The sequence below is a fragment of the Poecilia reticulata genome, chromosome 21, assembly GCF_904066995.2.
Source record: "Poecilia reticulata chromosome 21, P_reticulata-male-v2, whole genome shotgun sequence".
Taxonomy (NCBI): Eukaryota; Metazoa; Chordata; class Actinopteri; order Cyprinodontiformes; family Poeciliidae; genus Poecilia; species Poecilia reticulata.
The window spans coordinates 8187432-8199559 of record NC_088850.1 but is presented as its reverse complement, the minus strand read 5'-3'; the positions used below and the strand labels follow the sequence as shown (position 1 = coordinate 8199559).

The 12128-nt window shown below is 39.2% G+C and overlaps 1 protein-coding gene across 1 annotated transcript; it reads left to right on the top strand.

Annotated features, from left to right (window-relative positions):
* The first annotated feature begins 2589 nt into the window (after window positions 1-2589).
* nfkbie (nuclear factor of kappa light polypeptide gene enhancer in B-cells inhibitor, epsilon) lies at window positions 2590-11882 on the top strand. The gene is made up of 6 exons (XM_008397490.3): window positions 2590-3454; window positions 6173-6275; window positions 8273-8483; window positions 9010-9098; window positions 9742-9990; window positions 11084-11882. Exons 1-6 carry the CDS (start codon window positions 3138-3140, stop codon window positions 11144-11146), a joined length of 1032 nt encoding a protein of 343 aa, XP_008395712.1. The 5' UTR covers window positions 2590-3137; the 3' UTR covers window positions 11147-11882.
* Window positions 11883-12128: the final 246 nt, after the last annotated feature.

Below are 12128 nucleotides of genomic sequence, written 5' to 3'. Positions count from 1 at the left end.
GTGTTAGCCACATTTATTTTAGTGTTTGTACACTTCACAAAAAGCATGCCAGAAAAAAAGTCTGTTTCTCAGAACTACTTTGACTCTTATTCTAAAAAAGCATTATGTATTTTGATTAAAAACATTGCCAACTAATATTATCTCCCCATTCTTTACAGCTTACACAAAAAACTGAATTATCCATGTAAAACCACTGCAGCTTGAGCTGAAAGAAATTCATACTTCTTTTGGTTTTATGTAACACCGCGACAATAGAGACACCATAATCTGTTTTTGCCGTGTGAGAAGGAGAAAAACGACAACAATAGGGAGATTAAGCACATGAAAAAAATATTTTCTTCCTTCTGTTTACATAAAAATCCTTTCACATCAGTCATCCACGGCACACAGCCCCGTTTCTTTCGCAACACCCACAGTTTGGACATTGGACCGGACGGCTGACACAAGGTGGAGCAAGAAAGCATGACAGTGGATGACATGAAAGCAGTTGGCAGCTCCTGAGTAATAAAAATGTTCCTCTAGCATTTTCCACAAGTCCGATTGTTTTATGGACTGCATTTATGGTTAATCTGGTCCTCTGAGAGCAGAGCAGCAGCTGTGGAAGTGGGCCCTCTAAAGGTTGAGCCACAGCAACAAAAAGGAAAAGAGCAAGATGAGATAGGCTACAATTCGCTTAGTGTTTGTGGTGTCAGATCTCAGTGAAAACAATTATTAGTTTCTCCATGCAGATTTGCACAGAAACATGATGTACATTTCACTGCACGATCCAGTTAAATAACAACAAGATCATGGTAAAATTACCACATTGTTGATTTGCAAATTTGTCCAATACAACATGGTGATATTTACATTGAAATGCTCAGTTTTTGCTTGTTTGTAGAAAGCAACTTTGCCGCATGTATCTGTGGCTTTGCAGCAACCAGTGATAGCCAAAGGGCTACTTCCTGTTTTTTGCTTTTAAAAATAAAACACTTTTTCATAAAGAGGTGTTATAATTACACTGCAGGATTTACATTTATTTAGTCTAAACAGGAACATCACTAGAAGGAGTTTTGTCAGCAATCTCCATGGAGTAAATGCGAGTGTGTTTTCACATTATTTGTCTTTTCTGCAGGCTTATTGAGGATATTTCTTACACTCTTTGCCACATTTTAAGAATATGATTTAAGATGTTCCTCCACTGGGAGGTGTATTACTCTGTTTAGTAACTTTTGTTAAAACATTTGAATGTTTTAAAATATTTGAACGCCTGATTTGGTCACCAGAATTGACCAGCAAAAGCAAACTGGTTTTCTCCTGAGAAAATGTGCCCTTCCAGTGTCAGTACCAGCAAATAGTCGCATATTCCAGCTTACAAATTATAGCTCTACAGTAAACAAACAACAAAAGACTACCCTGTAGTGATCATGGCGTCCTTTCATATCATGCAGGTCAGTTCATGATATGAATTATAGGCAGTGCCCAGGGAAGCTTTGGAAACAGGATGCTAAAACTATCATTTTATTTACCTAAACACATTTTTCTAATGCTTTTATACACATGCTGTCAATGGAGAGTGGATGCACCCATGTGCTGAGTGGGTGCCCCCTGTTTGCTGCTCAGAATAGAACGATCACGATGTGTTTGCTGTCAACCACACTGCCCACGTCGGGTGAGGCTTAAGTTATCCTGTGACACTTTTGCTTCTTTTAGCTGAGGTGTTTGAGCGAAACCTTTACCTATGCCCATCTGAATCGAGATACTAAATTGATACGTATGTTAAAATCTGCAAATATGCCTATTTAAGATGTAAAAAAAAGAAAATATCAAAATGTGTATAACTGCCTGTTTTAATAGTACAAACATCAAATATGCTTCAATGTACATTACTATGCACAGTGGACCACTGGAATTATTATGTACAGTCTTCCTTCGTGCCACTCTTGCCCATCAGCTACAGCTAGTCAAAATAAGTAGCGCTCCTGAATTGGCTGCTTTGCAAATGCCAGCCGATAGTGTGACAAGTAGCATTGCTCCTACCTTTACATTTTGCATTTTGTTTAAAATATTTTAGTTTGCACAAAAAAATTGTGAAAATACGCGAGTCAGTAGTGTCCCATCACTCTAAAATATTTTCTGAGGGGCCACTGGTTAAGCTCCACAAGTAAATATGCAAATAGTCAGGGGTCAGTTGTATTTACAAACTACAACACAAAAACAAACTACATTAGGTTAATTTACCTCAACAAAAAAACAACATTCCAAGTTAGAGATCTGATCTAAAACCTCTTGTATGTCCAGCTGAAATTTGTTGTAATTTGTTGCAATTTGTACCAGTCCCCTTCTCTCAGAACAATAAAACATGTTCCCACTGTCTCTTGAATTGATTGAAAACAAAAGTCACATTTCCCTGTCGCTTGTTTAGTAGCTGTGTCTGGTTATTGTTTTATTCTATATGATCTCTAGAGCGGCAGACAGGAAGTAGACTGAGCTGCTACTGAAAACACCTGTTACTTGATACTCTTCATAGTCGAAAGCTTCAACTCTCCCAGCTTTAATTTTGAAATTCGTTTGCATTTCCGCCTTGAGAGCGTTGGCTGCTGCTTTCTGTTCCGTGTATGTATGTATGCGCGCGCGCCTGCTTCTTGTAGCTGTGTGCGCACGCGCGCGAGCGTTAGACAAAGTGTTTATTGCCGCACGCGCACTGGGGATTCCCCCGGTTGACAAAAACAGCTCTTCCAATTCTCGCCTTTCATTGCTCATATGCTCTCCGCCTCGAGCTCACGCTGTTACCGGATATCTAGTCGGCAGCAGAGCCGTTTCCCCACTCTTCGCTTGTGTGTGTGTTTTTTTTTAAACCCGTTTTCGTCGCGTTTGGAGTAACGTGTCATGGTTTAATACTTTTTATTTTTATTTTACAAAAGCAAACAATCTCTTAGTTTTGAGGGTTTGTTACTGCAAGGGGAAGTACTTTATATCGGTTAGTGGAATGAGACTTAGCGGCTCGTTTCTCTGTTCTTATAAAGGAGCGGAGGTAGCCTGTCCGGGTTTCACCACCGAGCAGCCAGCGGCTACAACACCCGCTAGAAAACTGTAAATCATCCGGGAAGGAAGGCGGCTGTAGCGGGGGAAACCCAGGGAGGCCACCAGCGTTCACCATGTCGCGCGACGGTTGTAGCAAAGAGGACCTGCAAGAGGACATCCGCATGGACTCGGGCATTGAGTCTTACACCTCCATAGTAACTTCAGAGGAGCCCCGGGAACCGAGCAGCGACTTCAGCGGGCCGAGGGACAAGTTTTCCACCGGGGAGGAGCGCCTGGACTCAGCCTACACGTCCTCATCCATCACGGTGGAGAGCCTGTCGGACATCGTAGAGGGTTGCACTATCTCCAGCGCCGAGGATGTGCAAGCAAAGATGCCTGAACTTTCAGAACAAGATAATTTACTCACAACTATTACAGAAGATGGAGACACGTAGGTTTTCTTTCCTTTTACAATCAATATCTCCACTTTCTGCAGAAGTACTCTTAAAATGGTCCAATTAGAATGTATTTTTTCTAAAATAAGCCAGTTGCTAGTAGTAAAATCAAACTTTTTATATCTTGAGAAATGTAGTTTTGAGTATGCATTGCAAATATTTTCTTATGTTAAAAAAAACTGTTACTGACTTTTTACATTTTTTTCACTTAGAACTAATTTATTCTAATTTGCTTTTTTTTTTTTTGCTGGAGCAAAAAGTCCCTATAGAACTAGAATATCAGAGTAGATTATTTCATGAGAACCTGAAGCACCCATGTAAGGGCAAGTGGCATTTCTTTCATTACTGTGAATCTAAAGGCTTGGTTTTCCCATGATAACTGGTGCTGAAGGGGATTTCAAAGTGTGAACATGGAGGCTTTTATTGAACTTTGTCCATGTCATGAATGTGGACAGTCTGCTGGGAGGCGTCAGTCAGAAAACAGAAGTGAAACAGATAGGCCTGGACTTCCCCTGCATCACAGACAGAGCACATGTTGCAGAGGTCGCTGAAATCTTGGTTTAGATTAGAGAAAACTTGTTTGACAGGACAGGACAGTATCTACATGCATGCGATTTTTTTTTTCCACCTCATAAATCACATTTTAACTTTCTTTTTGTGTATTTTTATCCAGAGCATGTTTCTTTAAAGAAAGAAAAAATACATTTTGACAGAGCAGCGTTTTTAAGTTCTCAGTTTGACGTGGTGAAACCTCACCTCTTTTGCACCAAATCTAGACACCTCAACCTCCATATATAGCCTCAGTAGACCTTCTAATGTGTGAACCACTCATCCGGTGTCACCTTTGCCACTCAGGTGTGTTTCGACTAAAAATGACAGACTGTGTCAAAAGAGTCCTGCAACAAATGCAGCCCAGTGAGTGATGCAGTCGCAGAATTGCGGAAACTGTTGTTGTGTCTCTGACCTCTTTTGATTTCCGTTTGCTGATTGCCAGAGCCATATGGTTTCATTCTCGCACCCTAACTATAGATACCTGCTGGGAACAGGGAAAAACACCTGAAACGCACCACACTGGGCTATTAACACTGATAGAGAAGCATGCAAACTCTAGTTTTCCCCTGTGGGATTCTTAAAGGTCTTATTCATTCAAGACTTACCCAAACCAGGAAGTCCCTTTCATGCCAAATTGCTAATAGGGCTCTATTTGAGGCACATTGACTAGTCTGCAAACATTTGAATGAGTCTGTTCATTCAAAGGTACTTCCAGATAATCTCAACTTTATCTGTCGGCATTAATGTTTTATTGCAAATGTGCAAGAACAGGTTTGGAAACATTACATTTTCCAAGGTAACTTTTAATTTGTTTTCAGAGTTTTGCTTTCACATTTGTGTATTTTCCCCAAAATTATCCAGCAACTTTCCATAATTATCTCAGAATTTTTTTTTTTAATAGCATTTGTTAGATTATTGTAATTCAGTTCAAGACAAAAGTAAATAAACTGTATCAGCTAAATTTTAACATCTCTGCTTAAAAACAGAAAATCTGATAAAAAAACAACAACTTTTGCTTTGCAACCAATTACATAAAACTGGATGTGTTAAAGTGGTCTTATTGGAAAAATATTGAATATCAAAGTGCACTAGAACACACACTATATAGAGTGATCAGCTTTATTAAAGGTTTGAACACTTTGCAATGTTTTAAGAGATATTTTGAATTGTATAACAAACTAAGCTATATTTTTTTACTGTCTCATAAAATGCTTTTTCATTCAACTTGGAATAAATGCACTAATAGCATGTGTTAAATGTAAAATAAACATATAATTGTTACTTTTCTGAACATTTTCTCTCTGATTATATTTTTTGCAATTTGTGGAACAGGATTAGTGCTTTAGTTTAGCGTCGTCTTTACGTCTCACCACGTTGTCTGACGGGTAACTTGAGAAAGTTGACATTTTTGCGTGCCTCTCTCAGCGCAGAAAGCTGAATGAGTTTTCTGTGCTGCGACATATTGTGGGAACTTTTGATCCCACTCTGTCTGCCTCTGAAACGGAGTCCGACTTCTGACATTTAGTCTGAAGCGAGAACTGTCAGACTTTGACATCACACTGAGGTAACACTTCATCTCAGAGCGCAATGTTTTGGTGGCTCTGAATTAGTGTGCGCTTTCTTGAATTTGCACTCTTGCACACGTAAAACGTGGAGGCCAGGCCTCCCTCTGAAAATGCTGAGATGTTTCTCCGGCGAGGCCCTCGTTGTGTTGTTCTCGGTCGGTCTAAATTAAGCACCAAAGCGCTGTTCCATTTCCTGCTTTGTGCTTGCATTTGTTTGCTACAACTTCCCACGCAGGCCTTGAGGTTAGAGTGCTTTTGCTTTGTTTTGCCGTTCACGTTGACTGAAACATTTCCCAAAATCATACCGTAATCTTACAGGTTGAAATCACTATCCTCCTTTTGCAGTATCGACCTGATGCAAGATGTTCTTGAGAACTGTCTCTGGGTTGCACAACATCCCAATCACTCAGTTTTGCCATACGGCCCACTAAGTGTTACTCTCTTGAGATGAGTACTGAGGAAAATTGTGATGCAACATTTTGTTGAAGTGCTGACTTTTTGTCTACCCACTTGATGTTACAGCGAAATATTGCTCAATGTGACATTTTTCTTTTAAACATAAATGCAAATATGTTTGTCTTTGTGTCTCTTCTTTAGACTCCTCCACCTAGCCATCATCCATGAGGAAATATTCATCTCTCAAGAGTTGATACAGCTGTTCCCAAAAGAAGCCCTGGACATCCAGAACAATTTATATCAGGTTGGTTGATCAGCAAATGGCAGCTTCCGCTAGGAATTTTCTCCCCAGTGTTGCTTCCTCATTTCCAGTACCTTGAATGCAGAAGCAGAGGTAATATTTATATCCGTGTACTTCCAGAGAAGTTTTCTTCCTCCTTATGCGCAGCCCGTCCCCTCTTGGGAACGTCACTGTGGGTGGCTCCAGCGTTAGCTCATAAGGGACTTCGAATGGAAACTCCCCTCCTCTACCTTGTGTAGAAATAGAACCACAGGGAGCTGGTTGGAGTGTATCCTTGTGTGGATGTGGGTGGAGGAATTGTTCCAGGCCTTCAGGAAGTGGGATCTAGAGCCTCAAACGTGGAGCAAGCTGTCAGTTGGAAACATTTGAAAATAAAGAGTCAGCACTTCATACGTTGACTCAGTTTGCGCTGCACTCCTCAGTTGCATAATTTCCTCTCAACAGTCATTATAAGACAGAGAAAAATTACGCTCGAGTCGGCATGCAGAGATCCAGCCACGTACGAATGGTTTTGTTTTTGAAGTTTATGCATACTTAAGGTTTTCTGCAAATTCTGTGTAAATTCAATGGAGGCAGGCTCATCATTTACTGCATTTGCTTTAACCTCAGTGCGCCAGAAAGCTGCACAGCAGGAATTCTTGTTTGATTTGGAATGAATGCTAGACTCTCACTTTCTCAGCTGGAACTGCTTCTTTTTTTTTTTTTTGCGGTTGTCTTTGATGAGGTGTGTAAACAGGTACAGGCCTGCTCTCTGTCGTTAGTTAAAGGCATTCTTTTGAAATCTTGGTAGCAGACACACTCAAGTTGTTTAAATGTGGATGTTAGAAATCAACAGGCTTGATATTTGAGAAGATGCAACCAGGAAATATTCTGTTTTTGTTCTTTGTGGATGAAAAAAAACCCCACAACAAATGCTGATTTCCTAACTTTTTCTAAGCACTATACCATTAAAAAAAAAACAAAAATAAGGATAGCATTGGAAAAAGTTTTTTCTACCGTTTCATGCTTTAGTTATTTTTTATTAGGAACAGAGAACATGTTGTATGCATGGGAGAGTAGTTGCTGCACATGGTTTTATTACTTTAAAACAAAGAACAGAGTGTTACTGCCATCTAAATATGTGTACTTCTGAAAACTTTGAGATTCCCAAAAGACTGCTAACAGTACCACACCCACTATGCTTTAAAATACAATAAAAGCTCAAAAGAATTGAACAGAATTCCCTGCACTGCTTTTAGCCTTCCTGTTATTTGCTGAAAGTCTTGCTCTCTCCCTCTCTCAAGCAGCCACAAAAATGTCTTTACTGTTGGCTATGATCAGAGTTGGCGCAGTAACTAGTTGCATTTTTTTTGTAACTTTTAGAAAAATAATTACTTGTATAAGTATTTTTACTGCATTGCACATTTCGCTTTTACTTCAGTATTTTATCTTGAAGTATTTCTACTCTTATTTGAGTCAAATTTCTGAATGCTCTACCCACTGTGAGTAGCTTCCCTGAATAAAGAACAAGCTTGTTTTAACTAAGAAAAAAAAGAAAAGAAAATCACCTAATGTGTCAAGTTTTATATTGAAAGAAATGAAATTGTAAAACTGTTTCTTTTGCCTGATTTTATTTTGTAATTGTTTACATGAACTATTTATATTTTTTAAAACAAAAATTTCCACATAACTTTGTATTTTTGTCTGAAGATGTAATTTTTACATTTCAAATTATTGATATTTTGATCAGTTACTCAATACCTGAGTAGCGTTTTTACCAAATACTTTTATTCTCTTACTTTAGTCATTTCTTAGACGGTTACTTTTTATTTTTACTCGAGTAAAAATATGTTGAAGTAGATCTACTCCTACCCGAGTAAAATCTTTTGGCTACTCTGCCCACCTCTGGCTATGGTGCATTCGCTGATCAAAGTTGATACCTTGTAGCATCTCTAATAAATCTAAGATATTAAGAGACAAGTGTGTTTTTAACTCCATCCTTGTTTGCTGGCGATGCTCAGAGCCCGCTGCACCTGGCCACCTATCTGAACCTGACGCACGTGGTGACGACCCTGATGAAGAAGGGGGCCAGCCTGGAGCTGCAGGACCAGGACGGGAACACGCCGCTCCATGTGGCGTGCCAGCACGGGCAGCTAGAGTGTGTAACAGAAATGACCAGAGACCTTCCTCCGAGCTCGCTGGCACCAGTTCTGCAGACCCAGAACTGGAGAGGTAAGACTCTTGTGCTGTTAATGTGTTATTTATTTTTTTTTTAGGTAACTCTATGGCTTTCCCTGCATCACTCAGCATTCATAGCACCACAAACATAAATATTGTTCTTGAGAAACATTCTGTTTTTTTCTTAAATTGGGATTTATATCCCACAGTTACTCCATTTTATGATTTTTTTTTTTTTTTATTTATTGATGCTCTCGTGGAACAGAGAAACAGAGCGATCACACTGGGGTTTTTTTTTAATTATTTTGTTTTTATTTACCATTTTCATGATAAATGATAAGCGATAAGATAAATGCCAACCCCTAAAGCTGCTATGTCTCCTTCTCTGAAAACTGCACGTTTTGTGTTTTTAATGGGGACTGGATCATATTTGGAAGTGGCTTCAAGAAATTTTAGCGCAATATTTTAAACGCGTAATCAATCCAAAATAAAATTAGTTAATTTTCTTGTTAGTCGTCACTTATTGTTGTTTTTACGCCTCATACTGAATGCTTTAAATAAGTGGGTTTCCTCCTTGCAGGTCTTACCTGTCTTCACCTGTCAGCGCTGAACAAGCAGCATCATATCATGAAGCTCCTGATGAAAAAAAAAGCAAATCTTAACATCCAGGTTAGTCTGCGAATTTGTGATGCAACTTGTGGTGTTTTTCTGCAATTGAGTGTTTGAAGTTGGTTTGAAACTAACAAGTTATTAATTAGTGCTCGTCCACCTGCAGGAAACTGTCACCAAATCCCCTCTGATGTTTGCAAATATTGTACATGAATAGTAAACTGGGTGACAAAATGGCTTTTACAGCCGTATAAAAACCGTGAATTCTCCTGATAATATTTGTCCCATTTGTCGGCTTCTGCCGCCTTGTTTACTGCGTGTTAGCGTACTTTGTGTTCCCGTTTATAAATCTGCTGCACCTGTCCTATGTTGATAGTGATACGAGCTGAGCTCAGGGCTTCCTGCAGAATTCAGGGAGACATAATTAGATTTGAGATATGATTAGGCTGGCCGCCTGCCGCTCTTAACTTTCTATTGATGGAAGGGAACATGGCTGTTGATCTTAGAACCACCACAGACATTCCTCTCGGTTTAAATCACCGTCCCAATATGCCGCTCTGTCTCACATTCAGAAACTAACTAAAACTGTTACATAAGCTGTAATTTCTAGACTCGTCCTTCTTAATTTCAAGCAAAAACGCTTAAAGCTTTTCACATTTTTAACCGCTGTTTTGATTTAGTTTGCTAATTTCACCCAACGCAGGAGGGAACTGCCGGCAAAACGGCTCTCCACCTCGCCGTCGAGCTGCACGACATGGCGTTGGTGAAGCTGCTGCTTAAGGAGGGGGCCAACGTGGACGCTCCCATGTTCAACGGCTGCACGCCGCTGCACCTCGCCGTAGGCAGGCAAGACGCGCAAATCGCCGACCTCCTTTGCCAGTTCGGCGCCGACAAAATGCTGCGAAACATGGAAGACGAGACGGCGCTGGATCTGGCCGACGGAAACAACGATGTAAGCTGCTGGTGCTGATTGTTTTTGGGAATGTTAAAAGTAATAGGAACCAGAATTTAAAGTTTAGGTTTCGTTTTTGCGACGTATATGTCAGAGATTTGTCTGAAAACACTCACCAGGTGACAGGAAGACTTTTTTGGGGTATTTAATCTAGTAGTTAAAATACCCAAAAACAAGTTGTGTTAAATTAAACCTTTAAATTTGATGGAGGGAAATCATGTTATTGACAGTCCTATCAATTCTTATAACATAAATGTGACCTGATTGCTTTTTTTCAATTGAACTTTTCTTTCTTTAAATCATAAAAAAAGAAAATCATTTGTATTTCATGACTTCCTGAATTGGTTGGAAATGTCTACATGTATTTAAATCAGCTATTTGTAGATTTTTTTTTTATTAGTGGTGATAATAATTGTGGAGGGTGCTGCACATCTCTGAGTCTGGTGCAAGTTTTGCATGGAAACTCTGAAGCCCTAAGATGATTTATTACTAAACGAAAAATATTCCTCTTAAGTCCCAGGATCTTTGTACTTGCAGTTTGTAAAATTCCCAGGTTACTTTTTAATTCTTTATTTGTTCGCATATTTGTTTTCATTCAACAGTTTAATTCCCTCTATCTTTAAATCTGAAAGCCTCAGCCACTCTAGCAAAGCAGTTTTTATATGTCATGTTAAGTTACCTCATCTCGGGTTTTTTGGATATTGCACAACTTTTCTAAGCCTTCAAATTGACAGAAGAAATATCTCAGTTTTTGCACAAGGTGATGAGTGAGATGTTTTGCAGACAAGCTTCCAAGCAAACCTGAAAACAAAGTCGGAGTCATAAAAGCTACACAGAATGTCAAGAAAAACAAAGAGTCCCGCAGATATCTGATCCCAGCATCGCTTGCATCTGGGATTACGAGAAGAGGCCGATTACACAGGCGGCTGAAATTTTTACATAGTCTAAAACATTTTAGCACCTTTATGTACTGAAGACTTAGTACTGCTTTGTTTTTACTTTTTGTCAAAAACTACATGTCTTTTGGGAGAAAAAAAAACGCATTTAATCTCAGTTGAGGTTATTTTGACACTTATTTCTGTTTTTCTTCTAGATTCTGGCGCTGTTTCCATTTGATGACATCCAGATCTCCGGAAGGTCGGTGGTGTCGTTTTGAACACTGCCAGATGATGGAGTGTAGCACACCTGGAGCCTGAATGCAGCTGGAACTTTTTGATTTAAATAATTAAAGTTTTTTTTTAACTAAGTTGTTTATTAAATAGTGGCTTTATACGTAGTTGACTCTAATATCTAGTGAGAAATGTGCACCATATTAATCTGCTCTTCTGATGGGAAATGGTGCGATTCCGCTTAAACTGAACGCTGATTTACAAAAACAGGATCAGGATGTGTTGTTCTCGACTTCGAAATGTGCCCCGATGCAAGTGCCAAACTATCAACGTAGGTGCCCCCGAAAATGCTACCTCTTCTACAAATGGAAATTGTTTTAGCTGCATTCATTTTAGAGACAGTCTGTGCATATGAAATGATGAAAGCTTGGCCTTTCGTATTTGGTTTGGAGTATGCATTCTTAAGCAGATGATATTTTGGTTTCCTTTAAATTGAAAAATGTACCTTTCTGCAAACTAATCGCACCCCTGCTTATGACAGCAAACTGATAGCCAGTATAAAAAATGTAATATATTAAAAATAAAACGCAGCTTAATGTTTCTGTCTTTTTTCTTTTTTTTTTTAAGGTCTGCTGCTTTGTGATGTAGGACAATGTATCTATTTATCTCTTCTTGTACTCTTTGTCTGCAGAAAGCTGCAGATGTTCCTTTGCATGTAATTACACTGGCCTCTCTTGCTGCAACGAGCAGTTCATTTATTTTGTAATAAAAGTTAAAACAACATTTGCACGTGTGTGTTCTTTTTCTGGGAAAAGGAAGTTTTGGTTCTCATTAATGTGTTTTGGCACCGCTTTTGTTGGTGCACACCCTAACCTGAATTAGCTGCTCTGCGGTGGAAAGTCCAGGTTTGCTCAAGTATCCTTAAAACCAATTCAGGCATGCACGCAAGAGCCTGTGTGAAAAACAGTGGAGATGATTTAAAGACCAAAGCTCACTTTTAGTTATACAAAACATGTACATACTTTAGGT

Coding starts and splice junctions, on each gene's coding strand:
- nfkbie (XM_008397490.3), top strand. CDS start 3,138: ATGTCGCGCGACGGTTGTAGCAAAGAGGACCTGCAAGAGGACATCCGC. Junction 8,484..9,009: donor GCAGACCCAGAACTGGAGAG/GTAAGACTCTTG, acceptor TCCTCCTTGCAG/GTCTTACCTGTCTTCACCTG. Junction 9,099..9,741: donor AAGCAAATCTTAACATCCAG/GTTAGTCTGCGA, acceptor CACCCAACGCAG/GAGGGAACTGCCGGCAAAAC.